Source organism: Pseudonaja textilis, chromosome 8, assembly GCF_049901715.1.
Source record: "Pseudonaja textilis isolate UNSWEBS1 chromosome 8, rPseTex1.2, whole genome shotgun sequence".
In the NCBI taxonomy this organism is placed as follows: Eukaryota; Metazoa; Chordata; class Lepidosauria; order Squamata; family Elapidae; genus Pseudonaja; species Pseudonaja textilis.
Window position 1 is genome coordinate 17,205,642 of NC_141997.1, and position 23,662 is coordinate 17,229,303.

Genomic DNA, 23,662 nt, shown 5'->3' on the forward strand with positions numbered 1-23,662 from the left:
CTTTTTAGGATGCTTTTCTCAGTAGGCTCAATAGTTTCACATGATTTATGAACAATGTGTTGTAATAAAATAGCGTATATTTTTAGGACCACTGTAGTCTGGAATATAAATTAAGCAACAAATATGCATACAAGACACATAGATTGTTTTACCACTAATGCTACCCATGAAAATTATTGTTGCATTCTATATTGCAATTTACCCGTTTGGGAAAGATTACTGTGATATCCATGCCTATGTCCTTCCTAGTGCCATGATTTTCATTTTTCCCATTTAAGAAGAAAAAATGCTTTAAAAAGACAGACAGACAGAACAGATCTTTATTTTACAAACAGCTGAATTAAAAAAAAATAAACATGTTAGCAAAGTGAACATTTTGTGATACCTAAGGCAGCACACAAGAAGCAAAGTTTCTGTATTTTTTTCTGATTTACATTAATTTCTCTATTTTTGCTCTTCCTTTGAATCCTCTGGCTTGCTCTCTTGAAAACAGATTCTATCCTTTTAAAGTTCTTCTTTTCCATTTCATCATAGAATACTGAGCTGCAGCTTCTAGATAGTCTAGAACTAAATTTTGGATGGAAAGTCAAGCGTGCTCACAAAAATTGAGTGTGAGCTGGTAATATCAGAAAGTATAGAAAATACTGGCTGAAGACGCTTCCATTTTATATAAATTTACCAGTCCATGTTTAGTTCTACCAATCAGGCATCCAAATGATTCTCACAAAAATAGTTCAAAATCCATTCTACCTTTCTGGTTGGCTTTTTAAAAAAATTTACATAAAAAGTAGAGGCATTTCCAGCAATCCTCCTCTTAGGTATCCTAAACAATATAAAAATAAGACAATTAGGGAGAAAGATAATGTTTTAATAGACAAATTTATTAAATTATGCTTCCCCGTAGCTTCTTACAGTTACTATAATCCACTGTAGATAAGATACTGTTCTGGGATGTACATACCTCTCCTATTTTATAAAACAATTTTAATTATTATTTAATCTGCACTTGCTAGATTACATGAAGTCCAAATGGCATATTTAATCTACATTTTCTTTTGATTAAAATTTCCTAGATTCAGTCCATTTTACTCTCACTAAAAAATTCCCTTGTTGAGAAAACCTACAGCTCCAGAGATTTACTCTTTTATGAAAATTTCCAAGGGAAGATATTAGTCTGTAAATAAGAAAAAAAGGACACCCTGCCACAGGAAAAGCACTAAACCCAAGCCATGCTCAGCTAGGGCAGAAGAATAACAGATGATGGGATATATCAACTATGGCCATTTCTTTTTTAATTTCCCTTCCATTGTTTCCAATGTCAGAGTGGGTGGGATCAAGATAATAGGAAACTCTTAAATCCAGATAATTCAAAACCATCTCTAATATATATTTGCACACTTTACACATGTGCTAATATCTGGCAAGATTCTATTACAGGAATCATGGAAATGAACTTACTGTATGTAAGATGAATTACTAAAGCAAATTATTTCAAAGGGATTGATATATTCTTCCTATTAGTGAAAGAAAAAAAATATTTTTAAAACTATGTGTAGAATCATTCTTAACCTCCTCAGAGCCAACAACATCAATATCAGCTTCTTCAAGTGGAGCCTCTCCCGAATTCTCTTCTTTGACTGGAGCCGGGGTGCTAAAATGAGAAAAAGAAAAAAAATGTTTCTTGCCTTCCAAGTGAAATCATTCACTTGGTTCTTGTTAATTTTTACAATAATAATTCTGAGAAATCAATATTTAATCATAATAATTTAGGAATCAATATAATAGTTTAATGTAATACACAAATTTCACCTCTAGTATTATCAGTGTCTTAAAAAAAAAACATTTCTGTCTGATATTCGAAAGCTGTTGACGTTGTCCCAGACAACGCTAAAGTAAATGGATCAATAATCTGATTTAAAATATGACAGCACTGTACATTCTTCAACAAAGACTCCATTTAAATGTCATATCTTTTCTGTCCATGTGCTCCACTCCTTTTAAAGTAATTAAAGAAACCTAATGTATTTAGAGTTTCCTAAATAGAATTTTTTTGAATGGAAGAATTTCCTATATCACACCTGCTTTGTAACTTTCAACGATGGCTTTCTATTCAGCAGAAAAGTCAGGAAGCATTATAGTGGTTGTCATAAGTTTGAAAACCATGATGGAATTATACAAAATATTAAACCATGTTTTGGACTGTGACCTGTGGATATTTTTTTCAATTCACCCCCAATATCAAATAATGTTTAAACTGGAGGCAGGTTGGTCTCAGGTCACCACAGAATCTTGGATATATTTTGAAGAAAGAAAACACTACTGTATCACAACTAGATTTGATGACATCCTATTTATCGGAGTTAATCCAAAAATTCTTCTTACCTATGTTTTCTCTTTGGAGTTGCAGAACCCAACAGAAGGGAATATTCTTGATGACAACTATCATAAGATTTTAGCCTCTTCCTATTTCTCAATCCCAAGGAAGGAAGGCAGGAGGGATAGTGAGTCTCAGAAGTCTTGTTTGCTCTGTCTATGTGACGGATTTTAGACAAGGATCCTGAAACAGATAATTTCATCATACATACTTTGGCAGAACTCAGCCATGTATCTCACTGAACATTGAAGTTGAAAGATACAGATATTACTGAGGCCTAAAATCATCCTACTTGAAGTGATATATCAGAAATGTTGACATGTCATAAATCCTATGATCCAAATGCAAGCTTTTTATACATATTTCGGAAATGTCATACCTTCAGATAATTTCCTTTTAAAAGAAGATGTCCTAGTAATGCTAACAGATGGCCACTCTTGTGAGCTGCTGAGAGCAGAATTCTCATCATCACTAGCCAACAAAGAAGTTCTGTACCAAGCCAGTGAGTACCAAGTATCTTCTTTACAAAGTGTTGTTTCGGGTACATATCTTAGCAAATAACTATATCTGAATGTGAAGATTGGGGAAAAAACCATTAAGTTACTTTTTCCCTATTTTAATTAACGTTCTTTCAGAAAAGATGCAAATACTCAAGATATTACATTTAAATTAGACTTAAAATGTGATGACCTACAACCTTGCTCCTCATCTAAAATGTGACCCCAGATCAACAGTAGTTCCCCGGTGTTCCAGGATCTTTGAAATCTCCAACCTCGCTTCTCATCCAAGGAACCTCCCCAACTACTCAGTCAGCATTAAAGAAGCTTTTTGGGTGAGAAGCGAAATGTTTTCAAGGAAAAAAACCAAGAAAGTCCAGTTGCCTTTTGGAAAAGCACCTTTGGGACAACCATGGCCTGGATGATTGAGAATCTCTGTAGACATTTAACTGTCCAGGATTTTAATAGCACTGTTTTGAAGGTGTATGGTCTTTTTCCCCCTGTAAACATTACACACTTTTTAAACAAAGTGGTATATAAATTAATAGGAAAACTTGCTCTGTTGTGGCTGGTTCCACATTATATTTAATTGCTTAATTATGTATTCTAAGCTAGACATTAAATACAGAATCATTTTTCATGACTTGCTCATCAACATATGCTCCTCTGCATGCATAAATATATATAAATATACAGTCATTATTGAAGCATGTTCATCTATCATTGTCAGAGTTACCAAAAGGTCAGTCTAAAATAATAGAGCGCTCATCTGTTCATTATAAATTCAAATGTATGTAACCTGAACAGTTAAAAGAAAACAAAAATCAAATAAAAGGTAAAACACAGCTATACCTCTTATTTGGGCACCTGTGTTAATTTATTTTTTATATCTTGCATTTATTATTTTTTTACAAATAACTCAAGGCAACAAATATATCAAACACATCTATTTTCCCCACAACAACAACTTTGGGTGTGGATGGGTTGATGGCGTATGATTGGCCCAAAGTGACCCAGATGGCTTTCATGGCTAAGGAAGGATTTAAACTCAGAGTTTTCTGCTTTCTAGCCTAGTGACTAAACTGGCTAGACCACTAGACAAAACACATAATGCAAGAGCCAATGCATCATTCTTGCCAAAGTCTGGATTTCTAAAATGAAAATATTTAAATATTTCTAAATGGTTGCACTTTCACAAAATTGTAAATATAAAATGTCATATAAGTGCACCAGCATTTCAGGGACAAAACTGTCGAATATTGTCATGTTTTATGTTTTTTCAGAGGCCACCATGCAACTTCCTATGGTTGTGCTCGGTCAATCCCCACTAACTTCTTTATATATTGGCTCCTGTAATACTCAACCTGCTTTCCCAGAGGAAATAAAATAAAAAATAACACTTACACAAGTCTTTTATCAGGCTTTAGAAGCTTATTGGAGAATTCACTGAGGATGATGAGAAAATTTAAGTTAGGAGGTAGGCACTTCCCTTCCATTCCAGCTGCCCCTTGGAAGGCAAATTCAATACCTTCCCTTTCAACAGGAGTAAGGAAGAAATGGAAACAGAAAGGATATTTACAACATGGACATCTTTCAAACAGAAGACTACGGGACAACATGTAGCTGGCACATACTTGTGTATCATAGCTACTGATTCTCGACTTTTCACCTGGTCCCAGCCAAATGTCAAAGAAAAGCGTCGGGCAAGCTCTTTAATGTTGTTAAAGGAAGTGGAGGAGGAATCCAAGCTATTGCTGCTACTGCTTCCATCACCTTGGCTTTCAACATGCTTCTGAAACAGCTGCAGATCACAGGCATTGGTTTAAGGTTTATAAGCAATAAAACAATCCCCAAGAGGACCTGGCATTGAACCAACAGATTCCTTGCTCAGGAGGCAAGCATACACCAATTTATACAATAATTCAGTTATATATTTTAAGAATCCCACCAAGCTGAACAAGAATGTGAATCGCACAAATCAGAATCAAGAGCAGGAAGTTTAAGGAAGAGAACAAGATAACGTTAGCATGCAAAGACATATAGAAATATTTGCTGCAAAAAACAAAAACAAATGTTCCTGTTTAAAACAAGGGTTCCAATTTTTATAATGAGCACAAAATACTCTTTCTCATAAGTATCAGAAAGAGCAATTATTTGTCTCAAATTATGTGCTGCTGATTACAAAGAATTTTTGAGAAGTATTTCATTGCTCATTTAAAAACCAGTATACTTTTCTTTTAATCTTGACAAAGTTCTATTTTTATTTACTATATTGCATTACAGCATACATTATTGCAGATTAAATTTTAGTACATGCCCTTAAAAAGTAGAGGACAGAATAGTGTATATAAATAAAACGTAGCTGATAAAAATTGTTCTCTTCTAAATTTTGCTTTGGAATGGAAATCTGTAGCAAATTAAATCTGGAGTTACAAATCCATATTTCACATGCAAACATATGCCCAGGATAGGGTGAACATTGAAAAATAATTAGGGATTCTTGCAGCCAATTTTTCACTACAAATTATCTTCCTAGGTGTATTAGTTAGAAATAGTTCATTTTATTATTTACACGTATAATAAATACTTAAACTATCTAAAACATGTACTGCTCATTTGATGCATTCATTCTGATATACCCCTTTATTGTTTTAATCTGTTAGATTTATGTGAATTAAGATTTCTGACTTCCTGCCAACTTCTCCATTGACTTTAAATTGACTTTACTTGTGAGAAACCAGAAGGGAAGGTCACAAATTGTGATCATGTAGACCATAGGACTGCAATGGTTAGAAATATGTGTAGTTGTAATCATGTGATTGCAGAGGCTCTGCAATGGCTGGAATTTCAACAACTAGTCACATCACTGTTTTAAGTTCAAATGGTCACTGAACGAGAAGCATCTGTGTTCAATCATGTGTTCATAAACACAAAAAGAAAAATCTATGCTGTAAGGACGTAACATTGCCAATATAGGTAAATTTCATTATGAGCTTACACCACCATAGGACAATTATCAAGTGGGCCTACAAAAAATGAGGCCTGCATGTAAGCCTAAGCATTAATCTATTTGAAATTCATCTATTGAAAAGCTAGTATGCAGAGATAGTTCCTAAAGTGTCCCACAGTAATGGAATTTCTTTCCAATAGAGATCAAGCGTATCAAAGGCTAAGCTATTTTTATATTTAATTTAAAACCTTATATTTAATTTTAAAAATTTATATCAGGAAGATTTTTAGAGACACAAATTAAATCAAGTAAGAAAGACTTTTCTGTAGGTTTATTATATTTTAATGCTTTATATAAATGGTATTGAAGTGTTAATGAAAAAGTACCTAATTAAAAGGTACCAATACAGCTAAGAACATCAATCCACCTATATATCCCAATACAAAGGAGAAAGCATACTCCATTTACCCATGCAGATTGGTTAGACCATATTTTAATCTGCACTATTTCAAGTTCAGTCTAAACTGGACCAGTTGCCTATGTGATATGTAAACACAGGCTCCTGACTGTGTGAGCAGAACTTACAACTTATTGAATGCCAGGAGACTCCCCTTATCTCACATTTCAGGGGATAGCTTATGAAACTTCTTAAGTTCATTTTGATAACATGTGTGAAATCCAGTGAGATCATATATCAGCCGCCTGAAGGGGGATGTTCTGAAACCTGGAAGCTGCCATGGATATTAGCTAATTCTAAGGAGTAAAGCAGGATAACTGTGTAAACTAAAGCGATACCTTCTGTGCAGCTTGTTTGGAAAATATGTTGCTAGTAGTTATCTCAATGGTTTTGCAGCCTGTGAGACCATAAACGTCTCTCACTAGATCTTTAAACAAACAGTCAGCAAAATACATTTGCCCTATGAGTTTTTGTTAAAAGAGCATTTTTCCATTTATTTTGTTTGTTTAATCTTAATTTGTGATATGAAATAGCAAAATAAGACGCTATGGTTCAACGGTTGTCACACACATATGTTTTCCTTTGTTTCTATGAATTCTGCTCTATATATTTACTGTATTTATGTGACAATCAGTTATCTCAGTCAAATGGAAGACTCATTACTGTATATTCTCTTTGAATCCCTTCATTCGCAATTGTCCGTTGCGGGATTCTGAAGAGACCATTGGGAGGAGGGCTAGGGGTGAAGAGGCTGAAAACTCCTTCCCTTGCCATTTCTTCAGTCCCTCAACTCTTCCAATCAGCCTTCTATTAACACTCAGAATTGTGCCTGTGCCTCCAAATTATCTGAGTTCTTTGCCTTAAATTCATATTTCAGCTCATTACCGAGTCCTTCTTGAAAGTGAAATCAGACCCAAATTGTTCCAACTCATATCCCTAATAAATAATAGAAAACCTATAGGGGCTCGCGCACATATGAACACATACACACAGAGTTGATGTTGTTTGGGCTTCCAAATCTCATGGCTTCCCATTTCCTTCTTGCAGAAACCACTAAGGAGAATCTAATCCTGGCATAAAATTCGGGTAATTCTTCTGTATTCTTCTGCAATTCTGTACTGATTATTTTAATCAATGATGACTTCCCTGATTCACCTAACCAGCACAAATCCTTGTTGATGCAATCTGTAGGAAAATTTGCAGGATCACCAAAAAATTCATTCCAAAATGCAAAGATCAGGAATTCATCCTGCCCTCTTCCAAAACTTCTCTGGCAAACCTCCACAAGAGTGCAAAAACATCAGCTAGGTTGTATGTTGTTATGCTAGCTGAGATAAACATTGTCCCAAATGCTGTGTTAATTGCATCATGGCATTTTGCAGATTAGTGATTTGTAAACCTACCTGTTGGTGTTGCAGTAAAGCTACAGCAAAAGTGCTACAGAGAAAATGGGGTTCCCTGAAGGTTGGATACCATTTCTATGAACAAGGGTAAGATTCTCTACCTCTTTTAAGAGAATGGGACTCCAAGTTGATTAGAACTACACTTTATTGAGATAGGCTATTGCAATAGAATATTGCAAGTCTTGCATTTTTCTTTTTTCCCCTCTTACACTCCAAGAAGTCATAGAGAAATCAGTCTGAATTCCTTTCTAATACTTTCCTTGTTTCCCAGGCTCTGAATAGTTTCTCCAAGGCATCTTCACTGCTACCTTCAGGCTCCAAATAAGAATACTGGCTGACATCCAGTGACATCTGCACATGGATAAGTCAACCAGAGCAAAATATCCATGAAAGCCAGTATATCATGATTTCTTAAGGCAGTGCAAGGAAAAGATCCCAATCAGCAAAACCAAAGCATTTGTTGACAAAGAAAGAAAGAATTTTTTCATAATCTTCCTAAACACAAGAAGGTAATGTTGAAGGAGAATGTCAAGCCTTATGCTTCCCACTGCAGAGTGACTGCAAACTCAAGTAATAATTACTGACTAAAACTATCCATTCAGATAGAAGAACTGAATCCATGTAAAATAGTCCCCCAGATCCCAACTTTTGTATCCATAATCAAAGGTATCAAACACTGACAAAAGATCTAACAAAAACAAGAAGGGTAATTCACCATTAATGTCTGTGTTCTACCAGAGCAACTAATTCAATTTCTACCCCATGGCTGAGTGTGAACTCGGTTTGGCATAGATATCTGTTTCCTGTAAGACCTTCTGTAGCTAAGGATGAATGATTTTGTACAACATGTGAAAAATGGCTGGATATACGGTTGAGAAATGCACAACAATCTCTGTTGAGAAAAGTGCCATCACCTGCTTCCTCTGAGAAATCTTGACAATCCACCAGATACTGCTACTTACATTCAATGTAGCTACTTACATTCAATCTGGCTGCCCTAAGGAGCCAGTATGGACGTGAAATAATCGCTTCAAACCAGAAAGTTCTACCCATTTCCTTGAGTTCTACAAAATCAGAAGAATCCCAGATAATCACACAAGACCTTATCATTGCTGCCGACTCTGCAAATTGATTTCAAACTGAGAGCAAATTGAAGTGACATTATCTACAAAGAAATGAGCAAATGTACTTGGTGTGCTGACAGTCACTATATCCCATCCATCTTTCCCCCAAGGGTTCCAGGTAACACTGAATAGGCCTAGCAATTGGGAATCTATAGACATGTGTGAAGAGCTGAGACTTTGCTGCTCTTATTGCCAAACTATAGACTTAAACCACAGCTCACATCAATTCTTGGTCACATTCATGCCTTGATTTTTGCAATCCTCACTCCAGGCATCTTTTCAAATGTTACAGTTTCCTAAGCTCCTTGGTAAACCAGAGATAAGCTTGGGGTTACACACTCTCATAGGAACCATCTTATCTGGAGCTCTGATACAGGTTAAGTTCTCAACTTATGATTATAATGGAGCCTGCTCCTTACCGTACCAAATCCTGAGGGTTTATGTAAGAAATTTGTCTTTTCGATCCAGGAACATTCCACACTCTGCAATCCCATATACAGTTAGAGAGCTAAAGAAGTCCTCTAACTCATCTCTTCATTCTCCCATTCCAAGGAAGGAGCCCTTCATCCTCTCTAGCTCTTTCCAGGACTTTCCAACAATATTTTAAAATAACATGACTACAAGATTTGATAATCTCCTAATCAAGTATTTAAAAGAGTGGGATCCAGAGGTGCATGGAGCAGACTTCCATGATCTGGTAGCTATAATAATAATGCAGGATGAGAAGTCATTTTCATTTTTTTTTTAAATCCCCCTTTTAATCAAAAAAGATTGCAATTAGCTATCATGAATCAGGCTACCTTCTGCAAGTGAAGCTCTTTCCTTTGTAGACCACCAGGAATAGATGTAAATGCATCATATTTTCTAAGGTTCATTGCCAAAATAATATTCCTGAACTATTCTCACAGAAAGCATAGCTGTCCAGAAAAATATTCTCACCTGCTGTAAGCAGAGGATCAATGTTCTTGCACTTTGAATTTTGTTGTTGTGCCTTGTCCGGCTCAAAGTCTCTTTAATTATATCTCCAAAGTCATTATATGCCTGTCAAATGGAAAAACAGAAGATAGCTAAGGAACAGTCATAAACTCAGAAATCAGAAGCCATTTTTTTTAAAAAGGCTACCATTTAATTGATAACTAGGAATAGTCAATACTAGATACGCATAAAATGTTTCAAATCTGAAATACTCAAAACAAATTGTGCCCAGCTTAGCAGGAGTGTTTGGCCTTTCTGAACTTGGGGTAGCTGTTTCAAAACAGGTGTTTTGAACTCAAAACTGGATTGTTGCTTGTTGAGAACATTTGGTCTGAACAGTATTGGAACTTTTCCGATATGCCCAGAACAGCTGTCTCACATTTGTAGAAATGTTCCAGGCATGTAATGTTCTGGATACTATTAATATTTGCAGTACAATCTTCCCTATGGCTAGATAAAAGTACACAACAATGTCCAAATTCATGTCTACAGTTTGGATAACCAACATTTTGCACCCAGGCGTGCTAGATTTTAATTTTCTTCAGCCCTTGAAAACAATTAGGGAGCTAGAAGTTATAGTTCAAAATATATGGAGGGCAGGTATATAATTGTCTACTCCTAATTTATAGCCTTCCAACCTTAGCTTATTTTGCACATAACTTTATTCTATTTGTGACATAGCTAATTTGTTTAACTCAAACTCAGATTCAATTAATTTTATTAGAATCCATTGCCAATAAAACATGTTTAGAAACATATTTAAAGCAACACAAAACCCACAGAAGAGTTAAGAAGAAAAATCTGACAGTGTTTGATCACATAAAGATTTAAAAAATATTCCACTCAATACTATCTACAAGTCTTCCATAGAAGTCATGATGAAATTATGAACCGTTGCTATCACCACACCAAGGACACAGTTATATAACTCGCATCATTTACATCACAGTTCGCCAACCTTTCCAGCTTTGCGGACCGGCGGGGAGTGGTGGTGGTAGAGGGGATGGTTCTGCACATACAGCCAGCCAACCCATGCATGCAGCTCCATTTGCACAAGTGGTGTGCACACACGCCCACTCCTCACATAAATGGAGCATATGTGCACCTGCAAATGAGGCACCTGCCGATTCCACAGTCTGGTTGCAAACAGCTCACACCCCACTAGTGGGCCGTGGCCCACAATTTGGGGAGCCCTGATTTACATAACACCATTGTAGCGTGCCTGATGTCACTTATTCCTTTTGCCCCCCACCCTGCCCCTACCCATTGTACAAAAACACGTGTTTCCACATTATAAAAAAAGATGTTGAGACTCTAGAAAAAGTACAGAGAAGAGCAACCAGGATGATTAGGGGACTGGAGACTAAAACATATGAAGAACGGTTACAGGAACTGGGCTTGGCTAGTCTAGTAAAGAGAAGGACCAGGGGAGACATGATGGCGGTCTTCCAATATTTAACGGGCTGCCACAGAGAGGAAGGGGTCAAGCTATTTTCTAAAGCGCCTGTAGGCCAGGCAAGTAATAATGGGTGGAAACTGAACAAGGAGAGATTTAACCTGGAAATAAGGAGAAACTTTTCTGACAGTGAGAACAATCATCCAATGGGACAGCTTGCCCTCGGAAGTTGTGGGAGCACCATCACTTGAGGCTTTCAAGAAGAGATTGGACTTCCATCTGTCAGAAATGGTGTAGGGTCTCCTATTTAGGCAGGGGGTTGGACTAGATGACCTATAAGGTCCCTTCCAACTCTGATTATCTGTTTCCCTTTTCAAGCATTCATATTAGATACAAGGAACATGCTTTTTGATTAAAAGCAATAGATTTCTAGGCTTTAATATGCCAAGGTTTTCTAAAATAGAGTATAAATGTGTTACTTCACAGATATGGTTGCAATATATATAAATTTTATCACAGATATGGTTGCAATGTATATAAATTTTATCAGAAATTATAAAATTTATTTCCATGCAGATTTCCTTCAGAGTGAAACAACAAAAAAGTTCATAAATAAAATAATAAAATAAAATAAATATTTCTCTAGCTATCATTAATTGGTCTTTCATAAAATCTATGGTCAACTCTTTATATTGTGACCCTCCACCAATGGAATAACATTCACATATTTACCAAAAAATCAGAGGTTAATTTTATAGCGCTTGGAAGACATCAAGGGGAATATGCCATTACCTTCATATAATTCTTATAGATTTCAGCAGCAGCTGTTATCTCAACAACATTACAGATGATCAATTTGCAGTAAGCTGCAAGGAGGCATCGCTTTAAATGCAAAGTATCTAGCTTCTGGTTTTCCTTTACCTTCACATCACTTTCTGTCGTATCTGTAGAGAGGAGTTTGATTAGGTTTCATTCTAAAATGATAATGAATGATATATTTAAAAAACAACAGACCCAAGTATTTCATTAGTTCTCTAAACCATCACAATCATATCATCTTAAATGTACTTCCAATAGAAGTGAATATATGCAGCTGAGGGTTGAACTGTAGACTCCTTAGTATTCTCTGAACTTGATGGTTTGTTTGCAAATAGCATCAGTGTGCACTGATGGTGTTACCTAGTCAGGTAATGAAATGTCTGTAAGTGAACAAGCAAGCTCACAAAGCACAAAAAGACTCCACAAAAGACTGCTTTTTAGATAAGAGATGTTCTTTGCAGACATCATAGTGTTAGTTCTTCACTTGCTATTAGGAGTAGCACTTGAGTTTTCTACAATTAGGACTGGAATTTCAGTCCCTAAGTGGTGAGTCATCACACAACCAGGCTTGAACTGACAACCATTTTACTGTGGTTGTTAAGTAAATCACCATGATTAAGCAAATCACTTGATCATTAAGTGACTCTGGCTTCCCCAATGGACTTTGTTTGTCAGAAGCTGGCTTGTTGGAACTTGGCTTGGAAGATCACAAATTGCAATCATGTGACTGCATGAAGTTGCAACCACCCTAAATGAAAAAGTATAATGTTTTTGACGCATTTTTTTCTTCATCTAATTTTTTTAATTTATTTTTTTATTTTAAGTTTTTAATATTTTTTAAATTTAAGTTTTAATTTTAAATTTTAAGTTTTCTTCATCTAATCTTAGGACTTGTGTTGCAAGCAGATCACATTTTAGATGATATTTATGCAGAAATATTAAAATTTCAAAAGGATTCACAAACTTTTAAGTACTACTTTTAACTATCTATCTTGTTCTGATTATCCTGAATGATGGAATACAAAGTGAAAGAAGCAAGCATCACCGGAAAAAGGCATTTGCTGAAAAATATTTGCTGACCTTTGGTTTCTACTTCCTCTTCAAAAACATGATGCCGAATAAATAAGAGCATTTTTGTCTGAAGAGATGTACTGGGAAGGTATTCCAGTAACCCCGCAGCATCATTATTGCTTGAATCCTGATGACTTAGAATTAACAGTAGATCACACAGTATCATAAAAGCCTATAAGTACAAACATCAAAAATGACTTACACATCTTTTAAAAATATTTATCATAATATTATTCTGCCTTCCTTTTTCAATTAACATGCAAAGTGAACTAATTCTAAATTGAAATTATAAGGATCACTGTTTTAAGCAATGCATATTGTTTGTATGAATTTATATTCAACATAGTACAAATCTGCATAAATAATCACATCTATAATCAAAGACAATGAGTAGTCTAATCAAAATACATATCACAGAAGATTGTATAAAGATATTTCTGTTTAAAAGAGTACTGATATTTCCTACAATTCTTCACTTCATAACCACCATTGTGGTTTTTCAGTTAAAAGCAAGAAGTTAGGAAAGACTTTAAAAGCCAATGAATTAATGGTTCAGCCCAACAATTACAGAACAGTTGAGCTTTGTGGATAGGAGACCTCCTTAGAAGTTTCACAAAGTTCCTTGAGAATAATGGCCTATTCAGAATTTACTGTGCTCCTGGGTAGACTTGTACTCTTATTTAAATTATGGATATATGAATTTTTCATAACTCCATCCATTATCTTGATATTCCTAGCTTATTTGACTCAAATTGCCTTGGACTTCTTGGATTATGACTTGATTTGTTATCTTGGTATGCGTTTTGAATGCCTTTTAGATTATCTCCCAATTATCTGGTTTTCTCTAGACTGCTTTTTCTGCTGAATTATTTGGTTGAATATTGATTCTAAGATAAATTATAGCCCATCCCAACTATGCTTGCAACTCTGCTAAACCCACTTAGCTGATATGGGACATCTTCCCAGTTTTCTAAAGACTTAGATTGAGACACCCCAAAACTAGGAGTGGAGACATTGTTTTTTAGGTATGTGAACTTAACCATACTGTCATTAATTCAGGGCATGCTACAAATTTTAAAAGAAACCATGTTTTTACAACAATTACCTTTTCACGTAAGTCTCTGTTATAGTGGCTGAGGTAGCTTGTGCAAATATTGCAGTATTGCCTCAAATGTGTCCTCAAAAGAAATATATTTTCCTTTAAAAAATAGAAACCAGAAGAATATGTTTATGTTGTTGTGGTTGTTATTGTTGTGGTTATTATTATTGTTGTTGTTGTTGTTATTATCTCACCATATTAGATGTGATGAAGTTAGGAAAGGCTCAAGTTTTATTTGATTTTTCTTGGTGCGCAAAGCTGAAAGCCAGGCATTGTTTCAATGGATAATGACCAACATAGTTCAAAGTAAACACCTTGTTGAAGATTATTGCAAATAAGGTATTTGGCTTTCCTTAAGTTAGAAGTACATGCTGCCTACAAGCTTGAGATTTCAACCTGACATTTATTGAAACCATGGGAACAAAACAAGGGGATTTGGGAGGACTGTTAGGATAGGAAAGTTTCTTTTTACTTAAGAAACATCCTTCTTGCTTATTTGAAGCCTCAGAGTTCCCAGTCCTCACTGAAATTCTAAAATATCAATATAAGTCTCTCAAATGCTCCTGATAGTTTTCATCCTAAATTTATTTGTAATGAAATTACCAGAGCCAGATGACCCTTTCATATTCAGTGATAAATTTTTGAAATGGTGAACCATGCAGGCAAGTAAATATATTGTATGGTTGCTTTTCACACCAGAAAATAACCATGGTGTCTCTTCCTCTTATATTAGCAAAACCATGGGAGAAAAAGCTATTTTCCCAAGACAACCTATCGCCATGCAAGTAGGTTTAAATTTAAATGCCTCTTGTTATCAGTTGTTTCCAAGACAACAAGATATTCATTGACTATTTCAGTGACAATAATAAGTACTCTTTTCACTAAGAACAATTAGTTCAGTCTAATGGTTCTCATTTTTGAATACTTAAATGAACAGAAATAGATATACAAAATACGCCATCAATCAGATGGAAGGCATTGTTAGAGATTTTCATCATACCAGATGGTAACTTTTACCTGCATGAAATCTCATCATTACATGGGAAGTGCTAACCAAAACTAAATATCAGGATGCGGAATTTGTTTCCCAAAGGAGAACTGAAGCAATATCTGGAAGTTCCATTTGAACTATTCAATATTTCATCTTTGAATGTTACTGGGTTAAAAAAGCTGAGACGTATTTTTTCAGATAATTAAAGTGCTGATGTAGGTTATGAGAAATCTTAGGAAGAAATATGAGGAAGCCTGATTAATGTCATTTCCTCTTTATATTCTGAAATTTTCATTTCAAATCACATTGTTTTGATTGGTACAAATATTCAACAGCTTTTCTTCTTATTCTATGTTTAATAATCTGTCACAAAATCCAGACTGTTATGGAACAAACTGGACAAGAAGTTCCACTTTAGTTATTTTCCACAGAATTCTATATACCCCTTAACATATCTCCTCAGAAAATCAAAGTGCCCATGCTAAGAACCAGTAATTTATTTAAAATATCACAAACATTTGCAATATATTTAATTGTTTTGGATACAATCTCATAAGACACCTGAAAGAAATTGTACAAATATAAAGCAAGGCTTTAATGGGATTTCCTTGCTTTTTCCACTATACATCTACAGACTGGATACCCCACCTATTGTGATATGCATGTTGCAAGCTAAAGCAGTTTATAATAGTAAGAGTGAATAAATAAATAAACTAATAATATATATCCCAAAATTATATACTTTTTAAAAATACATACAAATTATATTAAAAAGCAATCTTGGCATGACTTTCTACAGCTTGCGGCTATTATACATATGATCAAAAAATATCATGATCTTATCAAGGTTACACTGATTTCATAATTCATAGGTTATTTATACCTAAACTTGTTATCCTCCAAATTAAGATGGCCCTGATATTATACATTGAATATCATTCTATTGAATTAGTAAGGAAAAATTGAAATAGAATATATCTTGTATATAAATGTCTACATTGTGTCTATGAACTACCTCCTGTATTAGAAGTATGAGTTTGAATATTATTATCACTCTAAATCATGGGTGTCCTACCTTTTGACTTGCCTAGGCCTCAATGAGTAAAAGGGAATTGTCTCGGGCAGCATATAATATATAATATAGTTAATGTATATAAATCACATAATAATATTGGGAGGCTGTATTACTAGCTGTCCAGGTTGGACATCCCTGCTCTAAACTGACTAACACAGATAGATATGCTTTAAAAAATCTTGGTAAGTAATTCCTAATCATTGTTATGAGCCAAACCTTGGAAGACGGAGACTCTGTCATTGAAGGAAGCTGCCAAAGTAGTGCAAAATAAGCACACTGTAAAGAAGGCAAAAGAATCTGCAAAAGAGACAAACAAGCAAAAGCATGATCACAATTTAAATATGTCCTATCCAGAGCCCACAAAAACTTGTATTATTATGATAAATCTAATGTTTTAGCTGCAACAGATTACCATGAATAATACAAGCTGAATCACTGAATTAAGAATGTGTTTTGCCAAATTAATTGATTTCATATCAGCTGAAATTCAGTTTAACGAAAGGCAAAATTAGGGAAGTTCATATTTAACAAAGATGTTCAAACATATATCCAATGCTTGGTTAAAATTACCTGAATAGGTAAAGGTCTCTGTTCCGAATCAGAAACAAGTAGTTTATACATCTTGTCATACAGGTTCCATTTGGTGAGATCATGGGCACTACATAATCCAGAAAGAAATAAAACATAAGCCCAAATCTTTCAAAGAGTCTTTAACAACTTCATTTTGAATATTATGTTCCTACTGACACACACACGCACACACACACACACACATATATATATTCATTTCAAGCAATTACATATAGGTATTTGATTTAACTTCTGCTAAAATACTTTTGTAACCAACATTTTGTATTAGAGTAAGTTAATGCATTGTGTTGAGATCATCTAGCATACATCTAGGGATTAAAAGGCTCAACAGGACATTTTGTAAAGAAATTAAATTTATTCAAAGAACAAATATAAGCAGTCATAATTTAATGCATGGGTGGGGCACAGAATTTTGAAACCTTTTACAGTTTTCACATAAACTCTTTGACTATTATTTAAAAAGAAATTTTAATTCTAACACTAACATTTTAACCAGGGAGCTCACTCTCTCCTCCCTCCTTGTGCTTTGTCTAAGGATCACAGATAGCATATTAAGAGATCACCAAAAGTAGAGGGGGCAAAATGTTTGGTCCAGTTTTCCAGTAAACTGAAAGGTAGAAAATGGATGCTATGTCTCAGAAGGCTGAAGTCAAAAAGTAAGCCAAGCAGACGATGAAACGGAACATATGACAAATTTATGTAAGAAAAGCTTTTAATGAAAAGCTTTTCATTAACCTCTACTCCTTAGCCTGAATTTCTGCAGTATGGCAATCTAGCCTTAGAAACTAGAACTCTCTAGTGATAGCAAATCACACCTGAGTTATTCTCAAGAACCCCATTAGTCTTAAAAGAATTCTTCCCCACAGCACTGAGCATTGCTTCTTTCAGCCTTTGATACTTGATTCTGGATCACCGTACTCCTCTGGACATAGGGATTATGCCCCAAAATCTAGGCTGCTATATGAAATGCTAGGCCTGAGAGGTTGGTTGTTCCCCAATAATCTCATGGGGCTTCAATGGCTTCTCAAGCCACTCTCATTAGATCCTTTTTCTCAGAAGACAAGCCATTTAAAAGTACTAAAGTTATTTTAAAGTTTGTAATGGGTCTTAAACATTCATTTTCTCCTACATCCTTCCAATTCAAAACCAAAAGGGGTGGGTGGGAGGAGACTGAAATTTTTCATCCTTGTTCATTCCAGAGGGGAGTCTGTGATCTGTAAATGAGACAGGGAATCCAGACCACTAGCTACAACTTGGTTCTTTCTCTTTGACTGTGTAGGCAAAGCACGTAATTCTAACTATACTTGGTTACACAGCATCAAAATGTGAAATGAGCTATTGGAATAAAAAAAGATCTCACTTATGAAAAGCAGCTATTTGTCTCAAAGAGGACGTCAGATGCTGAATTCCTTCTTCTTCTGCAGAAACACCGTCTTCCTAGAATCATATGCAGAAAGGACAGAAAAGGCTGAGCTGTGCTTGAATAGCTAATTGCCTGTGCTCATTGGAGGCTTGCCATCAGTGTTTTTCTATTGCTTGCAGCTATTTAACATTTGAACAAAATGTTAAAATCTTCAGAGGTGAAAGAGGCTAGCTGTATCCCTGTCTCCTCTTCTCTCACACACCCATATCCATGGTCTATGCTCCAGCGCTAGGTACAGTCCCCTTCCAGTTCTTTTCATTTCAATGATTGTTGATGTTGCATGCAAGTTGCCTTAGCAGAAATGAAAGGGAGGATATAAATAATTCTAAAAAACAGAAAAATAGTAATAGTACTAATAAAGTTAGGTCTTCAGGGTAGTCCAGACAGGAAACCAAAATCATGTGTATTGATAATTTATTGTATGGTTACAATAACAGAAACTTGCAACACTTGCCCTATCCCCTTACTGTCCAGAGAACTAGGGAGTTTCCTTCTGGGACCCTTTTCCACTCTCACTCTTCCTCTGGACTGATTCTGTTTATCAATCCATTGTCTAGGCTGTACCTTTTCTTCTTGCCTCCCAAGGATATTATCACAACCCATTACAAATAATTATTATTTCTTTGGTCCAATATGTGGTTTAGCCCCAATACCCCTTTAAAGGTTGACACCTCTAAAGCCCTATGTGGCTTGGGACTGGGTTATTTGAAGGATTTTCTTTTCCCAGTCACATCTACCTATCCCACCAGAGGAAGGAAGCAAGGAATGTTATAGGTCTCCTCTCCAAATGAGCTATATCTAATGGAACTAAGAAGAAGGGCCTTTTCTGTGAGGGTTCTTCCCTATGGAACATCATCCTCATGTTCCTTGATAATAAGATTAGCCTCCACACTGACACTCTTTCACAAGGCCCTGGAGACCTACTTTTACCAACAGGCCTAGGGAACCCAGAATGCGATGGAGCCCAATCAGTCATGCGATGACTGATTGTTCTCACCAGGAGATAAGGGTATTGTTTTTTATTTTTTTTAATATATTGGGTTTTTATCTTTGTAAGACTACAGTAATCACTGAAATTATTTGGACAGAGAATACATTTTCTTAAAAAAATAAACATCTAGTAACAGATAAGCAGCCCTTTTGCAGTAGCACTAGGAAATGTACTGTCAAATCTTACAGAAATCCCTCCTACTTGGTTTTCATCCTATATAGCTGATGGTTTGTTAAGATATAAGATACCCCTGAATAAGAAGATATTAAATCCCAAGACAGGTAGTGCTTCCTTTCCTCTCCCTGAATGGCACGAATGGCCTTGGGAGATCTGTACTCAGTAACTACAGTACACCCAAGAAAAGATTATGCATCAAGAAAATAAATCTTTCTTTCCTTTGGGGAGACCATTCATTTGATGATGCAGGTCATATATTTTGGCTGCTTAATCACAGTGGTCAAAATGGGTATGCTTTTAGTCATACAAATTATTGCTAAAACACTTTTTTAGAAGAGAGACTGGTTACACTTGGGCTGTACAGACAGAAGCCTTTGAATTCCATTGTTCTAAAATTACAGGCATACACAGAATTTTAAAGATCATGGAAAATGCAGTAGTTATTGACTATAAAATAGCTTAATGAACAAGGAGATTTTATTAAAATGTCCTTTTCCTGCAGTCTTAGAAAGCAACGTCCAACTGCTATCTAATTTTCACAACTAAAATTGAATTTCTCTTTATTTTTTCCCATTCTGGCTCCTTGGTTCCTGAAGTTCTCCTAGTTTTCAAATTATTTATAAAAGCTTTATCTGTGTTTTCATTGTTAACTGCAATTCCAAAATGTTTATGTGATCAGATTATAGAAATTAAGATGTATAATGCAAAAGTTTGCTGACCTCATTGATTAAACTGCAAGGGTAGTGCAACATTTATTATTCTGTAGTATCCACAGCCAAAATAAATAAGATGTCTGATTCTGCCTAATACATTTTTTTTTAAAAGCTATCAAGATGAACTCTTCCCCAGTGGAATGACATCTGTTAGTCATGGCACAGTTGATCAACTGTTGTTGAACTGAGTCTGCAAGCTATTCATATTTCCAACAGCTGCTCTTATATTCTTAGAACTAACTAAAACCTTTTCAAGTATTTTTACAGCCCCCTCCCCCAACATATGCACAGAAATGGAAATGCAAAAGCCATATTTAGCATTTAAAACATCTTACAAATATTTTCAACCAGCAATTTACACGTACAATGGAACTTTAAAACCAATGCAAGAGACTGTTCTTATAAGCCATGATATGAAATAGGAGTTGTTTTATTTTCAAAATTAATTCCTCTTTTAATCTTTTCTGGGTAGATCTCAGTAGGCAATCAACAAAATACAGGCTTTTAAATAATCCAATAAAATATAACTTTGTCAAAATAAAATAAATATAACACTGTCCTTCCATTTTATTCTTATTTTTAGCATCAAGGGGAAAAAGTGGTTCATATGGGTTTTAACTGATATAATGTACTTTCACACTATTGTACATACTTTTATATTTTCATAATATGCTTTTATTTTGTTATGTAACACTGAACTATTTCTTTCAAGAAACGAGAAATAGAGTAGGAAAGTCTTAAATAAAATATTTTTAATGTAAATGTTGGCAAGAACATTTACACTCCAAAGAAGCATATTAAATTCTAATTTTTTCTACTAAAATATTTCATGCATTAGTCCTGTAGCAAGTGCGCAGATATGTGCCTGAACTATCTAGTATATAAACAACTGGTTCTAGGCAGTTTATGCCCAAATCAAAATATGTGTTTTGATAATTTCAGGAAAGAAAGAGAATTATTTTGTGGTTTGTGGAGAAAAGTGGGAAGACACACCGGAAATTGTAAAAGGGGGAAGGGGAGGAACTGTGAAGGAGTGCAGGGATGCAAATGTCACACTGGGATGTTGGCCTAACAGCATCTCAAGGAAGGCCCTGGGAAGACTCGCTGGGAGTGTTAGCAGGAAGTGTAATATTCAGATTAGCTGAAGAGAGATAGAAAAAATGGCCAATCTTTTGCTCTAGTTGTCTATAAAATGCCTAAACTTGTTCCAGGTTTTATTTCTGCCAAATCGAAGCTAATCCAAAACTGTCTGATGTAACTTCCAGAATATGATAGTTTATTCTTATGTTGAGACAAAACTTTTTGTGGTCAATGTACAGGATTTATGTACACCCCTTCAGGATTGTAACATATTTTTTAAAGGAAACAAAAGACTAATACTAAATTTTGAATGACTTCATACATGATCAGTTTTCAATATTTTTGCATATGATACACATTTTCATTTAATCACATGTACTACTGACTTGCCTTAACATGTACAACACAGATATCTTTACTAATTCAGAGATAGCAATAATAAAAGTAGCTAATTCTTTCATGAGTCGTCTGAATTATCCTCACAACTGGAGGGAAAGGAACAAATAAACTACAGAAGGGACAAGAATCTCAGTATTGTCACTGGCAAACAATCATATGTACAAAATATCAGATAACCTTCAATTCCTATTGACATAAAGGGAGTGCAGTGACTCAGCAATTAAAGACACTGATTTTGTCAGCTGGAAAGCTGACAGCCCAGGTTCAACAACCAAGCACCACACATGGGGTGAGTTCCCATTCTTGCTCCAGCTCCTGCCCACCTAGAAGTTTGAAAGCATGCAAATGGGAGTAGATAAATAGATGCCACCTCATTGGGAAGTAACAGCATTCCATGTGCCTCATTGTCTAGTCATGATGGCCAGATGACCATAGAAATGTCTTCAGACAACGCTGGCTCTCTTGGCTAAGAAACAGAGATGAACACTGCCCTTTAGAGCTGGACATGACTGGAAAGGGGAAAACCTTTACCTTTTACCTATTGACATAATTTAATAGGTTTTTTTTCTAGTTGTAAATTAATCATATATGAAGATGGCACTTACTTTTATATCTTACCAATATAAAAACAGTGTATTTAACGTTTTAGGGGGAAAAAAACCACTATTTTGTTCCAGATATCTAATTTTTGCTTCTGATTAAATACAAAGCTCATATTTACCTTATGCCAAAAAATGCTTAGTAGGTGATCTAGTTTCTCCACCAATTCATTCGCCAGTTCAGTTCTAGCAAAAGCCACTTGGTTATGAATGGTAAGTTCTTCTCTGGAAAGAATACTATATATCCTGGAGCAGGTCTCTAGGATATTAGTGTTGGAGTGTATCAATACAATGGCCTTTACCTCTCTCAATAAAGCATCAATGTTCTGCAAGAAAAGGAATTATTAATATCCTAAACAATAGTAGATTATTTAAACCAATGTAGTCCACAATAGTACTGAACTCCATTTGAATTTAGGAGCATATTTGTTTAGCCATAAATGCACTATAAGTTTCAAACAGTATAAAATAAGAAATATAAGGTCTAATTCATGAATCAGTTTATCATCAAATCTCACAGAGCATCTAGAGTAGTTAGATTTGACAAAATAAAAGGTGAATAATCAAGAAGATTCCGTATCTTCATAGTCTGAAAAATGATCCTTCAAATGATTTCAAGTGAAAATGCTTTTGCGGCAAAGGCCATGTTTTCTGACCATGTCCCACGCATCAAACATAGTAATGGCATTTTCTTCAGTAGTTAAAATGAATCAATCAACGGATGACATTTTTTTTCACCACATTTTTCCCAAATTCTCTATCTCCCCATCTTTCATAAAAGTGAATTCACCTTATTGAATGAACCAGTATTGTACCGCTCTAAATCAAAATACTGTGAGATCTGCAGGAGGTTTGTCACTTTTTCTGTTTCTAGTGAATACTGCAAAGGAAAACAGGGTATTAGTGTGCTGCTGAAATTCAAATTAGTTATTGAATATGCATTCACAAGCACAGCTGCACGTTACCTTTGCCAAGAGTTGAGGAAGCACCACAATAAAGTGTTCAGTAATTTTAGCACAATCTTCCATTTGTATTTTCTTCTCTTTGGTAGACAAGATCTATAAACAAAGCACTTTGTTGTAATTATAATCATGTTACTGTTCATGATTGAAATGAGCTGCACGATTCAAATTCTGTATTGCAAATTACTAGGTATGAAAGTATCAAACTGCTTGAATTCTGTGTCTGATTTATTTTAAAAAAATATCATTTTTTTAGCACGGTTATGTACTGAAAGGAAAGTTAACTGCTTTGAATCCTTTTTCTATTCTAAGATATATCCATGTTTGAGCAAGGGAATAGAGAACACAGATAAAGAAACCTCTAGGCATTCCAAACATATCAGTGGCTTAGAAAGTGTTCAGCACTTCTAGGTTCGAAGAACAAGCTGTGCATAACTCACAACTCTTTCAAGAGCAACAAGTTGGTACTCTTTAAGATCATGGCTAAATAAACTGT

The 23,662-nt window shown here is 35.1% G+C and overlaps 1 protein-coding gene across 9 annotated transcripts in view; it reads right to left on the bottom strand.

Moving 5' to 3' along the window:
* Nucleotides 1–306: 306 nt before the first annotated feature.
* The window catches only part of LOC113440889 (cohesin subunit SA-2-like), a 54,074-nt gene continuing 30,718 nt past the window's right edge, over nt 307–23,662 (bottom strand). For 3 of the 9 annotated variants that reach the window (XM_087938416.1, XM_026707560.2, XM_026707557.2), the window contains exons 19-34: nt 23,170–23,262; nt 22,995–23,084; nt 22,327–22,530; nt 18,183–18,259; nt 16,802–16,889; nt 16,448–16,528; nt 14,172–14,264; nt 13,076–13,238; nt 11,969–12,120; nt 9,745–9,846; nt 4,506–4,672; nt 4,276–4,404; nt 2,754–2,941; nt 2,383–2,557; nt 1,570–1,651; nt 307–823 (exon numbers count right to left, since the gene is read on the bottom strand). In XM_087938416.1, coding sequence (XP_087794542.1) covers nt 815–823; nt 1,570–1,651; nt 2,383–2,557; nt 2,754–2,941; nt 4,276–4,404; nt 4,506–4,672; nt 9,745–9,846; nt 11,969–12,120; nt 13,076–13,238; nt 14,172–14,264; nt 16,448–16,528; nt 16,802–16,889; nt 18,183–18,259; nt 22,327–22,530; nt 22,995–23,084; nt 23,170–23,262 — 1,893 coding nt within the window. In that variant the 3' untranslated portion in view covers nt 307–814. Of the gene's footprint in view, nt 824–1,458; nt 1,652–2,382; nt 2,558–2,753; nt 2,942–4,275; nt 4,405–4,505; nt 4,673–9,744; nt 9,847–11,968; nt 12,121–13,075; nt 13,239–14,171; nt 14,265–16,447; nt 16,529–16,801; nt 16,890–18,182; nt 18,260–22,326; nt 22,531–22,994; nt 23,085–23,169; nt 23,263–23,662 lie in introns of those variants that run through there. The other 6 variants (XM_087938415.1, XM_087938418.1, XR_015744554.1 and 3 more) reach the window with 4 other exon arrangements.